Below are 22,654 nucleotides of genomic sequence, written 5' to 3' on the forward strand. Positions count from 1 at the left end.
TGTGATAAAAAGCACAGAATAACAGTGGTTGTGTAAGTTGGACGGACCGAGCTCACCAGTCTGCCCATGGCAGCCACAAATTACACAGTCAGATAGTAATCTCCAAACGTTTAGCCCAACTTGCAGAGCGTGCACTATTTCAAGATCTCGGACATCGTAATTTGTGGCACAGACAAAATACGCCACTCTTGAAACACAAGTCAAATCAAACACCTTGACCTCAGTAAGAGATGTCTGTCAAAATGCCTCAGCCTGTTTTGTTTAGAGATGAGACAGTAGGTGGTAGATGCAGAGAGTAAAGTTTGCTTCAACTGAGCAGCCTGTAGCAACAAGCATTCACCCTACATAAGTGTCAGTGGGCGAGAAGCCGACTCTTCAGCAACTCCAGGGCAACTCTGCACTTGCTGACCTTAGAGCATGAGCTGAGAGGAGAAATAAGCCTTCAGGGCTCGAGGGAAAAAAGAAACACTTGGTTTCTCAAGATTTTTCAGACAGTCTTTACGCTGCAGGTCTCTAAATCTCGTGACATACGGACATGATTGAATCCAGTGTTATACAGAGTTGGAGAAAATAAGGGAAACATCTCAAGACAAACAAAATTTAACTATACCGCAACACATCAGATTCTAATCATAAGAATGGCATTGGTATTTTCATATGAAATTTTCAAAGGAGAAAAGCTGAGAAGAGGCAAAAGCATCTCTGACCAAACTGAACCTGCAAGTTCGGTTATATATGCGTCAGCTGTGACAAAGATATATACCAAACATGGCCAGTGTGGACAAGTAAAATATATTTTCATATTTTGCATTGCAGACAGTGCTCACACATGCATCTCTTTGACAATACTTAGACCTCTGGGACCTCCTGTGCTAATCCATTAAGACTCATTGAGGTTTCAAAAGTCGTCCTTGAGGAATCGATTATTTTTCATGGTCTCCAGTAACAAAGATTTCTGTTTATTTACTGACTGTATATGCAAGAAACTGAGACAGAATAAAATGTGAATATTGTCTGTAAATCTAAACCTGTTGAGGTATTTATAAAAAAAATAAATAAAAATTCAGGATTAAAAGAATGAAGAGGTTGTAAAATGTTATCAATCATCAGATAAACCAGTTTTAAAACACAGGATGACCTTGCACAGATGAACCTTAAGGTCAAGAGTCATTAAAGTTGGAAAGTTACCAGAACTGAGAGTGACTGATGGTTCGAGTCAGACAGTTGTCCCAAGGTGGGGTCATGAAGTGGTCAGAGTCATCCTTTTCATTCTTCCTAGCTGCAGTTTCATGTTTCTGCTTATCACAAGCAAATTTCTGAATGTCATCACAGATGAGGCCGCTCGCAGCACCATTGCCTACTGCTCGGTCTGCCCTCACGCTACCTTCTCTGTTTGACTCATGGCCAAACAGTCAACTGAAGTAGGGCAGGGTGGAGTGTAGGAGTGGAAGATTGCAGTTGGATAAAGTAATATTGTGATCAAAATATGTTGTCGTCCAGAAAACTTGGTCATCTGAGTTTTTCCAGTCCAAGCAGATGGAAGTAGGGCACTGAGGCGGGGTGTCTGACTTCTTTAAAGGCCTCATTGCACATCTGCACTGAGCAGCAGAGGACACACCGCTAACAGGAACCAGATTCTCTTGATCTAAAGGTCAGATGTTAGAATCAGTTGGGCCAGCTTACGTTAGTTGTCTCCATAACTCACACCATATTACACCAATGTTGTGTTATTGTAAATGAAAACATTTGTGAATTTTTCAGATTCAATGCCACTCCCGTTTATAAGGTTGCTCTCAGGTAATAACAAAATGGGGAAATGTACTGGTTTACCTCAAAATTCAAATGCAGCACAGACACACTTGTTAACCTCAACTGGTGAAACTCCTCTCTCACAGTAATCGCTACATCTGGAAGTTGATGAATGCACATGAGAATGTACATTCATCTTTTTAAGTTGGAATTCCCCCGTAAAACTTATGCTCTTCGTGATGCTGCAGCTGTTGGTTTGCTTTCCTTGGACTGTCGGTGCTGTGGTTTGAAGGTGGGACTCACTGTGGTCAGTGAGCAAAGCGTGAACTCTGGCTGGCAGTCCAAATACATCTATGCAATATTTACACAGGACATCGGTTTTTTTGGCACCTTGAGGAGGCATTAGGAGTGTAATTCATCATCATCATCATCATCATGTTGAGGGTAACTGTTTCTGGGCACCTTCATTAAGAGATGGTTTCATTTCTCCACTCAACTGCCCTTTTCAAATTCCATTCTGCCTCATTCGGGTAGCACACCATCCTCAGAGACTGGACATGTGCTTTAAAGCTGTTTGCCTTCATCTACCAAACACAGTGTGGTCTCAAAGTCCGAAAACACTTTCCTGCTAGTCACAGACTTTTGCACCCCACTGTGACGAAAACAGTAGCAAGAAACAATGTCGCTAGTACCTTTAATGCAGACACAAGTCTGCATCAAGTCTGAAACAGGCTAAATTAACATCTGTTTGAATCAGTGGTCGAATACACACCAAGTGACACTTTGGACCAGTGACTCATTAATAATCAACATCTGCAAAACAAAGTGAAATCAGAAAGCACAGTGTAACCAGTCCATGGCGCTAGTGCACCACTTTCACTGGCATTTCTGAACAGGCTTATTCTTTCATTGTTCTCAAGCAGGAAAAGTGAATTGCAGAATATGTGAAGCTTGCTGCATCAAGAAACAAGCTGTGACAGACTTTGATGGCCACATCCATCGTTCAGATTTAAACTGTGGACTTGTGAAAATATGTTGTAAAATATGATGTAGGAAACTGAGGGCAGGTGGTCAAATAATGCTAAACCAGGAGCAGACAGATCAAGTCAGCACACAAATAACATTCCTACTCTGAAAGTGCAAACATGCAGATATTAAACTGATATGACTATCATGTTCACTACTGTAGCTTGGCTGGTTTCTGTAGCATGCTTGCTGCTCATGGCTAACAGTTTTATTCTTTATCCAAAAAGAGACATTAGAGTGCAGATCAAGCAATCATTGAGAATTTTTAGTCTAAAAGCACAAATTTCAACCCCATGGTGACGTTATAGGAAGACTGTGTTTGGTTAAATTTAGTTCATATAGGACACGTTTGGGTGGAACGTTTCATGTTACACGACATGTGAGCATCACTGACTTGGACAAAGAGGAGGAAAAGGCCTGATGGTATTAAATACTGGCTGACTTGTGGCATAAAGTTTTATCCCACTGGTTGAAACCTAAAAAAAAAAGTATATTAACAGTATAACACTAGCACAGAATATGCTGGTGGGGTGATGTGTTTGGCAGACATACAGGAGCTAATCCTGTGTGGTTTGAGTGCACTTCATTTTGTTGATTTGGGCACAAGCCTCTGCCAGGAAAATGTAATGTGGCATATAAAATTTTCAGTGATTAGATTTGCATGATGTGATTGATTGGGCTGAGCAGAAGTTTTGTTGAAATTCTAATTTATTTATTTATTTTATAACAAACCAGAGCCTTGGCTACTGTCTTCTCCACATTCAAGTACCTCGATTGAGACAGCACTCTCAATTAATTTCATTGTTTGGTAATTATAATCTAATCCAATGTTTTTCCAAACATTTTAACTCTCGACAATGCATTTATAAACACACTTGAAATGAGCAAACAAATGAGTCGATGGATTTGAGATAGCATTCCGCATGTCAGTGAGAGAGAAGTTGTGAAATTTCACAGATGTTTGTCCCACTGAGAGATCTGTGGTGAAATTACAGCTGCTTTAACTTTGAAACGTATGCGGCCACCGTCAATGCAGCTTGAGTGTTTTTGCCTCCTCCGACTGCCAGTGAAGTCCCAAAGCATGAGACAGGAGGTGGGAACCTGCCAGTATCAGCCCATGATATCATGAGAAAGGAAGCGAGCTGTGATAAATGTTCCTAAGATGCAGTTTATAACAGTCTTTGTGAACGACACATGGAAACAAAGGGAGCAGATTTACACAGTGGCATCCGATCAAAGTTCCTGAGTGCTGTCGTCAGGTGTTCCTGTAAGTTTGCCCACCCTTTACACAACATCAGCTTTTAGACACAGTGCCATCTTAAAGCTCAATGCAGACACTGTACCAGTATCCTTATTCTATTCGATTATACAGGGATTGTATAATTCTTCCTTGAGCCTGGTTCTGCCCAAGTTTTCCTCTTAAAAGGGACTTTTTCCTGCCACTGTCGCCAAATGCTTGCTTGTGGGGGATTTGTTGGGTCTCTTTAAACAACTCTAAAGACTTTGGTCTAGACCTGGTCTATGTAGAGTCAAATGATGTGACTCTGTTATGACTTGGCTTTATGTAAATAAATTTGATTTGTTTTTTGTACATTTCTGTTGCATAAAACACATTGTATCTTACAGCCATCCACAGAGACACAATTGTAAACTCAAAAACATTACACCGGATATTTATTATTTCAAGTAAAGGTAACTAACTTACAGTAGAAACTTTTGGTTCTTCAATATGCTCTGTGGTTTTTCAGCTGCTGACAAAAAAAATAAATAAAAAAATAATAAAACGTCCGTGGCACATCCTCACAGCTTTGCACAGGATGCACAGTGAGATAGTGCCGTGCGTAATAAACCCAGAGGGGTTTATGTCAGTCTTTAAAAGGTCATCTCTGCTTGTCCCTGGAACTGCAACATCCACTCTGGTTCGACACTGTTGCTTGATGATGTAGATGTTTGTTATTTTATTCCAAATATTTTATAATCTGTCAATTAAATGAAACATGAAAGCAGCAATGTCATCACTGTGGTTTCATGCATCACGCAGTTAGGTGGAGATCTTTCAGACTATCACAGCCTCGTCAGAGAAATCATCTGTGCAGCACTGGATGTTTTTCCAATGCCTGCTCAGGATCACAAGCTCATGCGAAGACCACCACACTGCCTGTGTGACTCTTGTGAAATCACTTTTATAAAGAATATCTGCCAGGGATCTTGGGTGAATCATTGAAATTACATCTGCCAAGTCTTTCTGATATAAAATTACACACTTACAGTCCGACTTGATGACTATCAACATTTCTCCAGTCACGTTATAATGGCGTTCAGCTGTCAGAAACATCACTGTGAATGTCATCACACATGCTTATAATGACAACACAGATTTCAAGTTCCACTTTAAAACCGCAGTATACACAATGTTACGGTAATGTGTTGAAATGAAATAATGTATGGATATTTCAGCCCACAGGAGAAACAAATCAGTGCAATAAAATATGTCACTGTTACAATGTGGAAACACTACCTCAAAGCGAACATACCATTGTGTCTATTCAAAACTACAACTGTGATATTTTATGCAATTACCCTACTTGTCTTAAGAGCTGCCATAGTTCCTTCATGTCAATCAAACTCTAAACCGCAAGTTAAAAGTTCCATTACCAACGCCCTGAGGCCAGTTTCTCATGGAAGATATAAACTGAAACAAAAAATATATTATAACACTGACCTCGAGCTGCTCATAAAAGCTGGACCCAGTTGAAAATGTGTTCTAATAGAAATTGGGGGGGAAACCACATTCAGGGAGGAGCTGGATGCAAGAACTGAAACAATTGCATGTACACATCTTGGAGAAATTGAGAACCTCACACGCTGGATGGAAGTGTAAAGGCTCCCCATCCCTGTGGGCCTTCAGAGCTGGAATGGACAAGATTGAAACCATAAAGTCACTGCCTCCCTCACACGACTGATTTCTGACAGGTACACTGAAGGCACCCACTGCAGCAACCATCATAAGAACAAAGCACAAATAAGCCTTTTACATACATCTTCTCTGATGAATAAATAGCATAGCATAAAAAACAAGAAAAATCACAGATATACTAATGTTTAGTATATCTTCACGCCGCTCTGAAGAGTCTGTAACATTTAAACAAGGATCTGAAATGATTAATAAATATCCATGAGGGGAATAATGGTGTTACTTTTTTCAGTAACGGGAAATTAGGAAATTACTGTTTCCATATTTATTATGAATAATTGAATAACCGGATTAATTTAAAGTTTCAGTAAAATGAAAAAAAAAAAAATCCAATTAAATACTTTTTGATAACTACCTACTTTTACAATGGTGTAAATGAAGAGTCAGTCACTTTTTGGGAGTAGTAATTATAACTGATTAGTTTTTAAGAGTAACGTGCACAATACTCAAATACATAAAAAAACAAACAAAAAAACAAATGAAAACAAACAAAGCCACGCACGTGTGTCCAAACTTTTGACAGGTAGTACCAGTATTGGTGGTCCAATGGGCTCGTTACCTGCTTATTGACCAAATGGGATATATGCTGTACCACACATAGCATAACTGTGAGCCTCTTCTCTTTTTCTTCTTCATTGTTCTGAATGTTTCAGAAATACATGCTTGTCACATCTTCAAGTCACAGTAAGTCCCCTGGCACATGACTGACCAAGTGTGAAATGACAATGGTTTTTCTGTGCCATCACCCCACAGAGTCAACTTACTACTGACATTTATGTGTGTGTACTGCACTTCAGTGATTTCCTCCAACTGCGAGGCACCGGGGTGTTAATCCTGTGCTGCTCTCATGGTAGTATCGTCCCTCTCTGTGTCTTTGGCCAGGCTCTGCAGTAGAGACCTCTGGAAGGCCTCGTCACATGACTCCGGGACCAGAAACTCAAGCAGCAGGTCACAGATGCAGTATATCAGATGCCTGCATACAAGCACACAAACTGACCTCACCTCTGCATAAAATTGTGCTTTGATGGATTTTATAGTACGAGAAATTTCATAGAGCAGAAGAATAAAATTGTCCTAAATATTAACATTGTATTTCATATTTGCCAATTACAACCGTGGTAGCTAGTGAACCACCATACACAGCTCTGTCACTGACGCATATTTACTTGACAGTTTGGGCATTACTCACTTGTTTATCTGATGGTCCTGCAAAGAATCCAGCATGGTCTCCAAGCTCAGTCTGTACTTCTCACTGCCCAGCATGTCAGTGATGAGCTCTGTTTCAAATGAAACAAAATGAAATGAAGCAAAAATGACAAGCTTGTTCAGGAGCATCGAGAATCAAAACAACATATTGTCTGAGTCAGTTCCAATCTGAATCTGACAACTGCTGCATACCTGGAAGCAGCTGCATCAGACAGTCCAGACACTGATCCTTAGTTTCCTCTCTTTCTGCAGCACTACGCTCCGGCCGTGGGTGAGAGGGTAGTGTGCCTCCTGGCCACACAGCTTCCTGCAGGACTTGAAGATAGATCACCCAGCAGGAAGCGCTCGTAAGGTGGGCAACTCCTACATCCAGCCATCTGAGACAAAAGAGAGTAGTTGGGTGCGACATTGTGCTTTTCTGTTGATTTGATGAAAAAGACATAAGTTAAAGAAAAACAATCATGCATTCTGAAACTGCAAGGGAATGAACATTGTTTACTGACATGCTCAGTGAACCATAAACTCCCAGAGGCATAATGGCAAGTCCAGAAGTGGAGGTCAGGGTAATCAGAGCAGAGATTTGCCAAGCATAGTTCCCACAGACTGCTTTGCAAAGCAAACCCAGAGGTGACTTTAAAGCCCTTGTTTAAGTTCGTGTTCACAGTGAGACAAACATCATAATTAGGGAGGAAAAAAAAAAAGTGAATGTGGGAGAATCTTATGCAGTATTTATTTGCCTCATGCCACTTAGTACCTAATAAAGCAGTCCCTTTGATTGAGATAGCCCAGTGTCTCAGCTGTATGAAGGAAAAATTATCAGTGACAGCAAAATAGGTCTGCAAAGTCATAATTTTGTAAACAGTATCTGTAACTGCTGGGACTTTTAATATAATTGACAAATTCTGTCATCTTTCAAAACCCTGAGGCACATTCATTTTACAGGAACAGTCCAGGGAATCACATTTGGAACTCTTAATATCCCACAGTGATTACATGTTGGCTTGTGATAAAACAGGAGAATACTGATGAAAGCGCCACAGAAGTTAAAAGAAAGAGGGACCTCTCAATGAAGGTTCCAAAGAGAAGTCTGATGGTCTTCTGTATGTTCTCAGTGCACAGCCAACTCCACTGGTCCTTCATCAGAAGACACAAAATATTCAAAGCAACATCTGCCATAGCCGTGTCTGCAGGACACATAAAAAAAAGCAACAACAACTAATTAATAACACAATAATGGGAAGAGAGGAGTCGTCATGTTCCCAAAACTGCCTCCTCAGCTTGTGCTGAAACAAACAGTGGACTTGTGCTGCGCCCCAGTGGGGAAGCTATGCTACTGTAAGTTTAAAGCTCCAGGGCAGTAAAAACTGAGACATGACTAGGAATAAATCTCAACCTGTCCCATGACTCTTTCCTGAAGTCTTCTTATCGTTCTCGCACTGCTCACAGCTCCACTTCGATGTCTCTTTTCCATTCTGTTCACATAAAAATCGTTCCTGTTCTTTGACAAAGTTCTCCAGGCCAGAAAGAGTCATACCATTAAGGACCTGAAAAGTTGCAACGAGCAAAGTGAAAATGTCGACCGTGTCCATTTCAAAAACGCATCCATGAATCCATCAGTCCAAGAACATGAGCACAGTTGGATAACTCACAGTGCTGCCTTCACTGAAGCAGTACGTCACTTTAGGATGAAGATCTGGTATATTGAGAGATGGGGAAATTTTGCTTGGGAACATAAGCTTCCTGCATAAAACACAGAAACAGAAAACATACTAAACATCAACCTGCACAGATTCATACAGGACTGAACTGACAGGAGTCTAAGGGGTCATGAGCTGATTAAAGAAAAAACGCTGCACAAAGTTTTATTTATTCTTGTCAAATTTGTCTTGGTTGAACTGTGCACAACTCACTGTGGGCACTGCTTTATTTATTAAAGGGACCTCACATGGCAGTAGTTTTGGTGTTGACATGTAAAATCCTCACCTGTACTTCCTGTTGTCCATCGTCCTTCCATCAGCATCTCCCTCAAGGTCCTCTGTCGGACTGAGGGGCTCAGGATGAGGGAAAGCTGTCTTCAATGTGTCTAATGCATTTTCCATCATCTTTCATGGAAAGAGTTTGAAAAGACAATTAAAATTTTATTTTGATTAGTTTTGATGCCAAGTTAACACCTTGTTTCAAACCTTGATACTAATTGCTGGATTTAGCTAAGTTATTTAGTTTATAAACAAGAGATATGAATTATGTCATCTAACATCAGAAAAATATTTCTTTAAGATCTGAGCTGTTTCTTAAAAAAATAAATACATTTAAAAAAAAAACCCTTATTTCAGAGAACTGCTTTTTAAAAATCCAAATAAATTTGTTCCAATTGCACAGTATGGTCTTCATAAGAGCTACATGATGCAGAAATTGTCTCACCTTATCAATGCGTGACTTGACTACTGGCTTTTTTCCAAAATATGTGGAACCCTCCGTGTTGACAGCCAGGAACTCCTGCATGTCTTCACTGTTGGCTGTCTCTGCTTAGTTGCTAGTTTAAAAAAAAAAGATCATAAAGTTTATTATCAATAATGCAGAGTGAAGGCAGGTTTTCAGTACATACTTTCAGGAAAGTATTCAGTTGACTTTTACGAGCTTCGACCCGCTCACTCTCTGCATTGCCAAATGGAAGGTCAGGGAACATTTTCTTTGGGCCTTTCACATCTAAAATGCAGAAAATGGAAGTTCAGTGTGTCTTGTTACACTAAAGATCATTGTTCATCTAGAGGACAGGATAATTCCTTACTTTTGATTAGCTTCTTAACTTCAGGCTTCTCCTCTAAACGCGTCTGCAGGTTGAGGAACTCGCTGTATCGTCGGTTGACGGCATGACAGGAGGCAGGTTGCAGACAGGAATCATTTTCTGATTCAGCTACAGTCTCAAACTACAGAATAGAAAGTGGAGGGCAATGTGTAATGATCAACAAACAAACATTAAAGATAAGTGGGCGCAGTTACCTTTACAGTGTAGAGAGTATAGGGATGTGTGCCGGTGCCGCGCTGCTCCTTTGCTGTGACAGTACCAGAAATTTGCACATTCTGGATGTGCATGGGTGAAGATTGGTTGTTGGGAGAATCAAAGTTGTAGGGAGTTAGACAAAATCTTCTTTGGGGACAAGTTGGAGATTTTTCTCGAGCGATACCTGCGGGCCACTGGGAATCCTCAGGCACTACCACCTTCGGCCCCAGATTTCTCAGAGGACCAAAGCAGCCTAAGACCTCACTGTCCTTTATAATGCTCCTGTTGCAGAAGTTTGTTGGTGGACCACATTCACAAAAACCTCCTGTCAGGTCATCCTCAGAATCTGATTGAATCAGAGAGTCCAGTGAAATCCTTTTGGATTCTGATGTCTGGGTGTAATGGCCAGATGTGAGCGAACAGCAGTTCACCTTACATGGTGTGAGCCAACCTGCATGGCAACTTTCTAACTTCTCCACAGATGTCAGGCTCACCATGATGCTCTGTGAGGAGTCCCGCTCACAGCTTGTACTCTCGCTATGCAGATCGTCAAGGTCAGAGGTATTTTGGCTGGAAAGCTCGGCCATGTCAGAAGAAGAGAGGGATCGGCAGGTTGCCCAGGATTCCTGCTGGATCTGACATCTGTAGACAGCAGCTGTCGGGCGCTCATTCACATGGATTTTGTGTGGTTCTCTTGAACGGGTGAATGTGTCTACAATTGTCTGGTTGAGCCAGTCGGGGTCAGACACCCTGCTTATGAGCGGCAACAGCACATTGCAGGTTATGAGTTCTGTAACCATGTAACCTCCCGTCCTGGTTTCCATCTGAGGGTACGGTACGAGCACGTGTAAGACAAGGTTAACCAGAGCTCTCGAGTAGCTGAGCTCAACTGCTGCACTTCTCACAGCTGGATGAGGGGCATTTACCTCGCTGTACAGCTGCCACAGACTCATGCTCTCTCTCTGTGTTGACTGTATCTCCCTTGCTGTCATGTAACTCTGCAGGTGACAGCCGTACAACTCCAGCAGCCGTCGAACCAGTGCTTTTCTGTCCAGCCGCTGTGCACGCTCCTTCAGCTCCATCACTGACTCCAACATTGAATTACGCACTGCACATTCAAACTCTCCCTCCACCTCTGGCAGCAGAGTACGGTACCATGAGGATACAAAATCTCGCACTGCTTTGTGGACGGCGCAGTCGATCTCGTGGTTCAACCTCCACTCGTGTTCAGGTGAGCGCGTTGGTGGATTAATGGCACCAAGGGGCAAAAAATGTTCTAAGTGAAGGAGGCTGTTTGCATCCAACACAGCTCGGGACCCAAGCCAGCCTCCGAGGACCACCAGAAGACTGGTGAAGATGCAGAGGAGCCAAACGTTCACAAGGAGATGGAAAAGGACAAGCCATGCCAGCAGAGCTCCGAGCCCTAAGAGCCGCCGTTGTCCAAGTAACTCTGATAAAGTCCAGTGATTCCAGCTCTTTGAGGACGGCATCACAATCAGTGTGTAAAATGTCCTTTTCAAGAAAGATACGAATAAATCCTGTTTAATCACAACACAGCAGAAACCTTTTTTCAGAAAAATGCTACTTTTCTCCCTGCTGAGTTATATAAACTGATACATGTTTTCTGGATGTGAGCAATGATCTACCAGGCTTTCTGTGATTCATCAGTCCAGACCTCTTACAGCGGTAATAACAAGACAGTCTAGAAATATTCAATAGAAGTACATTCAAAAGTTTTCTGAAGTAAAACTATTAGCATGAAAATATGATTACGCATATGGTAAATGTTTTTATTGGATGGTAGTCATTGATGCGTTTGTGTGTAGTATGCATTAAAGTAGTTTAAGTTTAATGGTGCAGCTGATAAATGGGATATTTATTTTTAAATACAGTAGCTTTTAAATTTAATCAGTGGATCAGCCATAACACATAAAACTTTATGGCTAATCATGACTATTCAAGTTGTCAGATAAATAAAAAGTGGACTCTGAAATGGAGTACATAAAAGGAGCAGGTCCTGGAAACAGGTTAAAACCAGCCAACTCTTCACAGACCCACAGTGCACCTAGCCCTCAGCCGAGGTCACAGGTGGTGCTAACACCTAGCACAGGCCCCCTGCAGTCTGCAGTGAACTGACAGAACTGCATATATTGGAAAAAATTATCCCCATCGTAAAGCTGACAAGGAGACAGCAAAGCATACTTTACCCAAAGGGCTGTTATTGGAGGTTTCAGCTCAAAAACAGGCCGTGTGGAACGTTGTCCTCCTGTGGGACAAGGCTTTAATCCCCGAGCAAAGATTATCTGGATCAGTCCGCCAGTCAAGATAGACACACAGCCCGTATGGAGGGATAACTGTCAGGTGGCCACTTGAGCTGCCAGCCGGCTAAGACATCCCAGAACTTTGATACATAGAGTTTAGAGTACTTTGTCATAAACACAAAGACAAAAAAATACATTTAATAAAGCAGATGAGATTTCTCTGAAGTCATTGTTCTGTTTGTTATTGTCATCCTGTTGTCTGATTATGAAGACAAATCAATGTTAATGTAATATATTTACAAATATGACAAAATGAAGTGTGTCCTACTTCATTACTAAATGTGCCTACATATTTATATACTTGAATTAGATTTTTCATCTGTTTCTCTGGTCAGGAGTCCTGGGGTGTGTTTTGTGTTTCTATTTTATAAAATGAGATTTGCAAATAACTTTGTGCACTTTGGATTGTTTCTCTTTGTACCTATCCTTCTTTTGGACACTGAGTGCCATCATGTGGTGAAGCCAGGCACCCGTGGTCAAGTCCCCTTCACCCTTTGCATGTGAGTAGTTGCACAGGGATGCTGAACTTTTTCCCATCTCCCCACTTCATCTCTGGAGCTCAGCCACAGTGATCTTTGGGTCCTTACCTCGCTCACCAAAGCTCTTCTCCCCAGATCGCTCAGTTTGGCCGGACAGCCAGCTCTATTAAGAGTTCTGGTCATCCTAAAGGTCTTCCATCTAAGGATTAGGGAGACCACTGTGCTCTTAATCTACTTAAATTACTTTAGCAAATGGCTGCAATGTAACAAAGAGTGAAAATGTAAGGGGGTCTGAATACTTTCCGTGCCCACTGTAAGTGTAATATCCCGGTGTGAAAATCCCCAGGTGGCGTCGTTCGGCTGCTTTTTCACATCTACCCATCTAAGGAAACTCGTCTGTCTCTCTCTCTCTGTGTTACATAACCGGGTTATATAACAGCGCAGCTGTCCGCTGGCGGCTGCATGTTCAGCAGAGGAGCTGTATCCGTCCAGGTCACCGCCATGTCCCCGGTGAAGCTGGGCAGCTCGGGTAAGTCTGCACCACGGATGAGTGACGGGCCGGGGGGCCGGGTGCAGGAAGGGACAGAGCAGACAGAGCAGACATCAGTCAGCCGCTGATGTCCATCAACCCGGCTCAGGGTCAAAGCCATCTCCTACAGCTGGAGCCTCCCTGACTGGTCTGAAGAGCCAGTGATGGTCGACAGAGCCTGACGAGAGCAGAACAAGCTGTTCTCAGGTTTCAGGTTTCAGCCTGCAGACACTGAACTACACTTAGGACGTATTATTAGGGCGCAGAGCCCCACGTATCCCTCGGCGTTATTCTTGTTTGTTTGTTTTGTTTTTATTTTCTCCGTCGCCTTTTTGCATATCCCCCCCTAAAGTCCGGACAGCATGGCAGGACTGCGTGAAATTGCTCCACGGATCCAGCTTTGTTTGAGCCTCTCGCTCAGGATTGACGTACATGAACAAAAACTGGCAAACATGGCGAACTGCACAAAATACTCAACCGGAAGTCATCAATTTTCACTTGAATTTCGATTTTTGGCAGGTCTCTGCCGATTTCTAGCCCGATACTTGAAAGAACTCAGTTTTCGTCCAACTGACTTCATACGTGGTCAGCATCACCTGAAGAAGCTGTCGATGTGTCCACAGCGCACACCTGTGTGATCAGAGTGACGAGCAGAGCGCCACCTGCCGGACACAGCAGGTCATGCAAACACACGAACACCGTCCGCTTCGTGCGCTTTTTGCAGGACGTGTTGTCCGCATCTTACACTTCCACGTCACCTAAAACTGCCGGCTGCTCTCCGGCGCCACAAAGCGGACACTCACAAACTGTTACACACTCTCCACTCACAACAACAACGTTTCAAGTTTTTACGCGCTTGCGTGTGAGCGAGTTGTGCAGGTGTGTAAGGGCCAGTTCATCAGTGTCTGCAGGTTGTTGTTGTTGTTGTTGTTGTCGTTGTTAAGCAGCCATTGATAACGGTTTGCAGTTGCAGTGTGAAATAAGGCTGAACTGCAGTAGGTATTGCATCACAGCAGCCCCAGGGGAGGTCATGTTTGCCCTGCAGAGGGTAAGCCTGATGAAACACCAAACTATGACTGAGGCATCTGACTCCATCTTGTGTTATGTAGTTTGCTTTGTGTTTGGAGGCATTTAAACCTGTCCTTTCATAAAGAGATACTATCCTCTCTATGAATAATTTAGATGTCTCTTCTCGGTGTGTTTGTGTGGACACGGGCAGCTTCAGATTGCCACATGGCTGTGCAGTGGTGTCATTGTCAGGATTGACTAAATGTATTCTGAGTATAGGGGTCCGTTAACATGTCCATAGAACATGATGCCATCTGGCAGGAGCGCTGGGGTAAATAAGGTTAAGGCATCTGTCCATGGTAACAGAGGGACAAACCGTTTACAATTATCTAAGTCAGATGCTTTTATATATACTGGCCTCTGCAGCTGGGGAGCAGCCTTCAGTCAGGCCAGCTCTTGGTGGAAAAATATGGAGAAGGTTGAGCCAATAAAACACTGCAGTGACGCCCAGCTGGCAGTGTGCAGGATTTTATTTATTTAATTTTTTTTTTCTTTCTTTCTTTTTTTTTGGGCTGAAAGCACTCCTTGAATTAATTCAATTTTTCCCCAATTATGTTTCTTGCAGTCTTTCATCTGTAGTCAAGTACAGTGTATGTTACTGCAAATTAGTGTATGTTCTACTGTTTATCAGGTCTTTTTTTATTTTTTTTTTATTTGGCCCATTAGCAAGTAAAACAGACTTAAAAACTAGCTTTTTATCTGCTGAATTAGAAAACAAAGTTGCGTTTTGATCATCATGGTATATAGCTTAGAAACACAAATGTGTTGACTGCATGTTTAATGTGTTCATATCTGGCCCTTATTTTTAATGTGAACACTTCTTGAGTAGAGGATTATGACGAGGCTGCTCTCAGCTTAAACCTTCCTTCAAAGAACAGCTCTTTCTGGTGAAATTCACAGGGTTTAAACAAGGAAATCCATCTGAGCTGTCAGAAATATTCCTGAAATGTAAATGTTCTTTTTTTTTTTTCTTCAATCAGAAAGACAAAGTAACTACATGTTTTTTCCAGATTACACCACAGCTCAGCTGAGAACTGGGCAAGATCACAGTTTGAAGTGAACAAAGACAGAAACACCTGCCTTGGTAAAAACTATTTGTGTATGAGACCATGTGTGTGTATTTATTTCCTACAGATGATAACAATTATGCTGACAATGGCGAGGTCAAGGCATGGATCAACACAGAACTGAAAGGACTGGAGACAATTGCTCCTCTGGTACATTCTGTCGATGAGACCCCTGAGCCAATCTCAACCCAAGTACAAGGTACCATTCCTTCCTGGATCAATGGCCACCTCCTCCGCAACGGCCCAGGGAAGTTTGAGTTTGGAAACACACAGTGAGTTTGAAAACACCTCTGTGCATCATAACAGTTTCTAAACCGATGTGAATAGGCCTTAACGTGTGCTCCTCACTGCAGCTACAACCACTGGTTTGATGGGATGGCTATGCTCCACCAATTCAAGTTGGAAAAAGGCCAGGTGACATACATGAGTCAGTTCCTGCAAAGCGACGCCTACAAGAAGAACAACGAAAGCAATCGCATCGTGATGTCAGAATTTGGTACCCTCTCCCTGCCAGACCCCTGTAAAAACTTCTTTCAACGCTTTCTTTCTCGCTTTGAGATGATTGGTGAGTAAGACTGGGTGTGATGAAAGTATAAATGGAGATGGTCTGGCAGAAATAAGGGCTCATGATAATCATCTGGAGTTGGTTTGTTTGACTCATTCTTCATGAACGTTGATGGGAAATATAGACTAAGAAAAAGACAAGAACACAATGTACAAACTGTTTGGTTAACTTAAGTGGTGAGGCCAGGGATGGACATCCAGCTGCCCTGAGACTGCATAACAACACGTGCTCCTACACAGGAAATCACTGGACTCAGTATAACTACTAGAGGCTTCAAATCACAAAGCAGAATTGTTTACACAATCCCCCCCCCCCCCCCCCCCCCCCCGTTTAAAGGAAATTGTTTTCAACTATATAAAAGGCCTCAGTAATCCTGTGTTTTTCTTTGTTGCAGAGCCAACAGACAATGCAAGTGTGAGCTTTGTGAAATACAAAGGGGACTATTATGCCAGCACAGAGACAAACTTCATGCACAGAGTGAACCCAGAGACGCTAGAAACATTGGAAAAGGTACTAACATGATCATTAGGGAATAACAGATGTTAATGTTTCTAATCAGGCCATTTATTGAACACATATTATGCATCGTCCAGTACCACCCATAACCATCACCCCTCTCTCCAACAGCAGCATCAACAAACGCTGACATTTCTCATTCTCTGCTATGGTTTCTAGGTGGACTGGAGCAAGTTCATTGCTGTAAACGGAGCCACTGCTCACCCACACTACGACCCCGATGGTACCACCTACAACGTGGGCAACTCCTACGGGAGCAAAGGTTAATGCTGTGAGCCGCAAGACTTCCACTAAGTTGCCCTGTTCCTTTACAATACAAACTGAATTGTGATGATTATATTATTTTCCACACTTTGCTTGCATGGCATCAAGGAGCAAATGTATGTAAAAGATTTAATGTAATGCCACCATTTTAGGAACGCTGTACAACATCATCAGAGTGCCACCTGAGAAGACTGATGCCAAAGACACACTACAAGGGGCCACAATACTCTCCTCAATTGTGCCTGCAAACAAGTCCCACCCGTCATACTACCACAGCTTTGGTATGACAGCTCTCCTGACATCACCCTGCAGGGCCTGGATAGTTGATCTGTTGCATTCAACTCAGAATGATCCCGCTCTTTGTCTTTCAGCCATGTCTGAGAATTATGTGGTGTTTATTGAGCAGCCAATTAAGATGGACTTATTGAAGATCATGACCTGTAAGCTGAGGGGAAAGGCTCTGAGCGAGGGCATCTACTGGGATCCAAAACAGGAAACTGTTTTCCATCTTGTTGACAAACATACAGGCGAGGTGGGTAACGAAGTTTAACTGTGTCAGTCTGGAGTGAGGAAGCTCAGTGTAGATCTTTACCTCTTGGGCAGACTAATGAAGCGCTCCGTTCCACAGGTCAGTTCGGTGAAGTACCACACCAAAGCCATCTCCGTCTTCCACCAGATCAACGCCTTCGAGGAGGATGGCTTCTTGATGCTTGATATCTGCTGCTCAGATGACGGACAAGCCATCAACAACTATCTCATCCAGAACTTACGCAAGTCAGGAGATGCACTTGACAAGGTTAGATTTGAATTATTTCAACACAAAAAACAGTTTTTACTCAATTTGTCTTGAGTAATAAATTACTGGACGATGAGCATCATGGGATTTTTTTTTTTTTATTTTTTTTTGTCTCGTCTCTGTAAAAGAACTTCAGGAAGAGAATAATTTCATCGTTAAATGATTTTTTTTTTTTTTTAAATCACATCCATTCTATTTTCAAGGCTACTGTTGCTTCTGACATAACATATTTTCAAATGTATATCTTTCTACAAAGAGATAACAGAGCTGCACTCATGCTGTATTGTTATTGTACTACTCAGGTATACAACACCTTGTGCAGGACGTTCCCTCGACGCTTTGTTCTGCCTCTTAATGTGACCAGTGAGACACCAACGGGTCAGAACCTGAACACACGGCCCTCCAGTGAAGCAACATGTGTCAAACTCTGCAAAGATAAGGTGAGCTTATTATTATTATTATTATTATTATTATTATTATTATTATTTTTTTTTTTTTTTTTTTTTTTATTTATTTATTTTATTTATAACTTTTTAATCCATGTGGATGTTGTATTATTATTGTTAATTTATATTCTTTAATTAATAGTACAGACTCATTTATGTGAAAGAATTACTTGCTGTTGTGGTCAGCCAATGTCCAACCTAATAATCAAGAGGGGGACAAGAACAGTGTCTTTGTTTCATTTATTTCATTTTCCTCCTGTTTTTAAATCACTCAGTATTTTGGAAACAGTTGCTGTGTTGTTGTTGGCTCAGAAGTCAGGCCAAGATATTATTAACCTGATTATAAACCCTTTTTTTTTTTTTTTTTGTGACGAAAGGTAAATTGAATGTTGGTCTTACTTCAGGGTCATGGTTTGCTCTCTTCAATAAGCTTCAGAACAGCTGTTTTGAGGCATCAGGACATAGTTTCGTCTCCAGAGGGTCAGGGGTACAAAAGCCTGCAGGAATGGGGATAAGGTTAGATATTTACATGGTTACTTCCACTGAGTAGTCGAAAAGGCCTCTTTAGTTATCATTAAAGACCAAATATAACATTTCATACTGAATAATAGGAAACTGCTGCCAGGCTCAATGACAATTTATTTATTTCATTTATTTATTTATTTATTTTTTTTTTTTTTTTCTTTCTTCCTGATGAATATCCCAACTTGAAGCAGACGCCCAGTAAACAAGATGACAAAATGCTGATGAGTAACAATACACATTTGACTCTCTTTGTCATCAGGTGCTCTGCCAGCACGAGGATCTCCATGGAGATGACCTCCATGAGTTTGGTGGTCTGGAGTTCCCTCAGATCAATTACGGCAAATACAATACGCGACCATACCGTTATTTCTACGGCTGCGGCTTCAGACACCTGGTGGGAGACTCTCTGCTCAAAATGGATCTGAAGGACAAGACGTTGAAGGTTTGTAAGTGTTACAGTGAATAACAAGTGGCGCTGATTAAATCTGACTTCTTGGGAAGAAAACATACCTGCCAGAATGCACAGTGCAACCTACAGAAATAATATGATTTGTATTTTAATTTCCTCTCCAATGAAAACACAAACTTTACTATTCATTTCTAAAATGGCTCAGAAGTAAAATTCTGACACACTAAGCTGTTCTCGGTTGGATTTGACACCCATCAGATCTGGTACCAAAAGGGCTTCTACCCATCAGAGCCTGTGTTTGTGCCCTCACCTGATGCTGTGGAGGAGGATGATGGTGTCATCCTCTCTGTGGTTCTCATCCCCTCACAGGTAAGACCCAAGGAGAAACTGGACTTAATATTATTAATAATAATAATAAAACATTTTATTCATAGAGCGCTTTTAACAGTGCTCAAAGATGCTTTACAGGAGGCATGTGAATAAAAACTGTCATCATACAGAATAAATACACACACAACACAAACATGCAGACAAAAATTCAAAAACGGTGAATATTTTGTAGCTTTTTTTTTTTTTTTTTTTTTTTTTTAATATTTGTTAAACATCAGAAGCAGATTTGAAAAGGTGTGTCTGGAGCAATGATTTGATTGTGAGTAGGTCAGTGCAGTCACAGAGAGATTCAGGGAGGGACTTTCAGAGGGTGGGGGCAGCAACTGAGAAGGCTCTGCCTCCCCCAGGGCCAGTGCTGGGTCCTGAGGAGTGTACGGGTGAGGCAGGAGGGGGAGGAGCTGTGGAGGGAGTAGTTTACAGCCAATGCAGTGAGGAATGGTGGAGGTTTGGAGGACAGAGGGGAAGTGGCCATCAGAGCAGGTTTGAGTGAGGACACGCTGGAGTTCATTTAAGGCTTTGGAGGTATATATGAAAACAATCGTGTGTGTGTGTGTGTGTGTGTGTGTCCGTCCACCCACCCACCCACCCATCACTCAATCTACTTCTGCCTTTTGTTGCTGACACAAATTACTACACTACTACAGCAGGTTGTAGTATTGTTTTCTTCAGTTTTAGTTACCATCAGGCAGCTGCCCTAAAAATTGATCTGAGCTCAGTTATTTTTATTTTTTTTTTTTGTTCCCCCCCCCCCTCCAAGTCTTTTATCAGCTTAATATATTATAAATATGCAGGAAATGAGCAGTTATAAATATTCCTAGATTAATTTACACAGATTGAAAGTTTCAAATTTCGCCTGGAAAAGTCAAACCTTTCCCAAAGATAGATGCTGAATGAAGGAGAATGTACTGTATGTCAGGTCACAGTAAATGGACAAAAGCTGGTATTATGTATGAAGAGAGAGGAGAGATTTATAACATTGTGATTTTCGTTGGGAGTTGGAACAAAACTGAAAAATATTTTGGGTTTAATGTGATTTACAATGTTGGCATTACTATATATATATATATATATAAATATAAATAATTTTTTTTTATTTTTTTTTTTTTTATAGGGGCCAAGTCCATAAATTAATGAGTACAAAAACCATCTGCATAGTATTTCCTGCACTTTTTTTTTTTTTTTTTTTTGTATTAATAAAGAGCTAGTCGGGTTAGAAACGGTGAAGTGGAAAAAGACACTGAATATAACATCAAATTTAAATTTCATCTTGAATAATAAAAATAAATATACTTTGGGATAGCTTAATGCTTACACAGCAAAATACATAAAGTAAATTCATAGATTGAAATAAATATGTTGGTGTGCTCAGTGTTTTTATTTCATTATTCAATATTTATTGTGGCAAATTTTGCTTATTGATTAATCACAGCTTCAGATTGTTGTCTGATAGTTCGTGCTGACAGATGAAATGACTTTATAGCTGTAGTTATTGTACTGGAGTTTGAGCTCAACTTTCTATCTGTTATGATTAGTTGTATCTCCTAAATGGGTGTAGTTCTAATCTCCATCATTAATGTGTTATTTGTCTCAACACAGATCGGTTTGAGATGTGACCTTGTGCTTCACAGCAGGATTTGATTGCTTTCAGACTGCTCTTCTAAACAAACACATCATGTGTCTGAAGCACAGAGCAGCTGCTCTGGAAGTAGTTCACATTAACTTTTGATTAATTACACTTTTTTTTTTTTTTTTTTTTCCCCTCTCTCTCTCCCCAGGACAAAGGAACATTCCTCCTGGTTTTGGATGCCAAAACATTTACAGAGCTGGGAAGGGCCAATGTTCCTGTCAACATGCCTTATGGTTTCCATGGTACATTTAATGCCTCTGCACAAATTTAAGTACACTTAGGGTGGTTGGTACACAAACAAAGGTGTGTGTGTGTGTGTGTGTGTGTGTGTGTGTGTGTGTGTGTGTGTGTGTGTGTGTGTGTGTGTGTGTGTGTGTGTGTGTGTGTGTGTGTGTGTGTCCCATGAGTACTCATAATAATGTAGCGGTGACTGCTGAGTACTCATGGGTAAGAGGCTCAGCATGATGTCTCATGACACAACCTCTGAACGATGTCCTCACTCTCACCTTTTGTACTTTTCTATAATAATACTTTTTTGAATGTTGGAAGACATTTATACTCAATGTGCCATTAAACATTTACCCCTGTGTGTTTTCAAACTTGTGCATCCTTAACACTTACAATCTCCGTGGTCATGTTCCAAAATAATATGCTGATGAAAACAGCTATTCCCTAAACTGATAGGATTCTACTTTATCATTAAACTACAGCAGAAGACAGCAATACATTGTTTTGTGAAGGCCGAGTTAGCTCTGCATGGTTTCTGTGTATCTTCAACATTGACAAATTTTGATATTTATAAAGAGTAAACATTTCTCAGCAAAGTCTAATTTCAAGCTTCAAATCTACACAGAAAAAGAGGTCACAAAATAGCACATCATTTTTTTGGTAGATTAGTCTTTTAAAAATGAACTGTAAATTATCAGTGGTTGACGCAGATGGAATGATGGTGAGAACTAGATCTGTTTTACAACATGAAGTTATCTGCAGCAAGTCTGCGATTGGGCTCTGTGGCTGATCCTAAAGCAGTGTCAATATCAGCTCACTCTGACATGCTGACTATAATACTGCAATGAACACATGCAAGCTTTACTAACGTAATTCTGCTCATTACAATGATCACTGTTTAAAAAAGAAAAAAAAAACATTAATTGGAGGGTTGGTACAATGAGCTTCAGTTTTTAAATCAGAGTCCTGTGCTGCTATTTTAGGCAGGAAAACTAATTCAAACAAACAAAAAAACAACATTTTTTTATTTTTTTATTTTTTTTTTTTGTCTGCAGTAAGAAGTTTAGAAATTTTTCACCAGAGGGCAGCACATGATGCCATTTACTGTTTGCACTCTCTGTTGTATATAGAACCTGCAGTGTCAGAATTTCAACCTGACCCACAATTGTTGATTAAGAATTATCTTTAGGAAAATAAACCAAAGTACAAAAAGTAAAGCTCGTGTCTCTAGCTTCGAGTTTTTTGTGTGTGACTGATGACAAGTAGGACAGTTGTTCTCTTTATTGTGACCCCCATGAGCTGCAGCTTTCTGCTTTCAGCTGTGATTGTTGAAACGATTGTATGAGCCAGAAAGTGAATCCGTTAAGATTCACAAAGGAGAGAGGCAGGAATAACGTCTCTGAAGGAGGCGGTCGCAACACGGCCACACTGGCTATAAGAGGGATCAAACCTGTGACCCTCTGACAAT

The 22,654-nt window shown here is 41.2% G+C and overlaps 2 protein-coding genes across 4 annotated transcripts; one reads left to right on the plus strand and one right to left on the minus strand.

Annotated features, from left to right (window-relative positions):
• Positions 1–4,432: 4,432 nt before the first annotated feature.
• Positions 4,433–14,200, minus strand: snx19a (sorting nexin 19a). Its single transcript, XM_029518641.1, has 12 exons — positions 12,164–14,200; positions 9,956–11,468; positions 9,744–9,882; positions 9,557–9,661; positions 9,377–9,480; positions 8,939–9,057; positions 8,605–8,695; positions 8,349–8,499; positions 8,016–8,139; positions 7,148–7,332; positions 6,939–7,026; positions 4,433–6,722 (listed from the first exon to the last, which is right to left on the minus strand). The coding sequence occupies exons 2-12, from the start codon at positions 11,444–11,446 to the stop codon at positions 6,578–6,580; spliced, it is 2,742 nt and encodes a 913-aa protein (XP_029374501.1). The 5' UTR covers positions 11,447–11,468; positions 12,164–14,200; the 3' UTR covers positions 4,433–6,577.
• On the plus strand, positions 13,142–22,138 carry LOC115053826 (beta,beta-carotene 9',10'-oxygenase-like). 3 transcript variants are annotated; one of them, XM_029518644.1, is made up of 13 exons: positions 13,142–13,285; positions 15,488–15,692; positions 15,774–15,985; positions 16,380–16,495; positions 16,661–16,763; positions 16,918–17,046; positions 17,137–17,297; positions 17,394–17,561; positions 17,864–18,001; positions 18,792–18,974; positions 19,200–19,310; positions 21,107–21,270; positions 21,337–22,138. In XM_029518644.1, the coding sequence occupies exons 1-12, from the start codon at positions 13,219–13,221 to the stop codon at positions 21,227–21,229; spliced, it is 1,716 nt and encodes a 571-aa protein (XP_029374504.1). In that variant the 5' UTR covers positions 13,142–13,218; the 3' UTR covers positions 21,230–21,270; positions 21,337–22,138. The 3 variants fall into 3 exon arrangements, with proteins under 3 accessions (XP_029374504.1, XP_029374502.1, XP_029374505.1); XM_029518642.1 differs by having other exon boundaries at positions 21,107–21,261; positions 21,328–22,138; XM_029518645.1 differs by lacking the exon at positions 13,142–13,285 and adding an exon at positions 13,321–13,963 and having other exon boundaries at positions 21,107–22,138.
• Positions 22,139–22,654: the final 516 nt, after the last annotated feature.

The sequence above is a fragment of the Echeneis naucrates genome, chromosome 14 (assembly GCF_900963305.1).
Source record: "Echeneis naucrates chromosome 14, fEcheNa1.1, whole genome shotgun sequence".
Lineage (NCBI taxonomy): Eukaryota > Metazoa > Chordata > Actinopteri > Carangiformes > Echeneidae > Echeneis > Echeneis naucrates.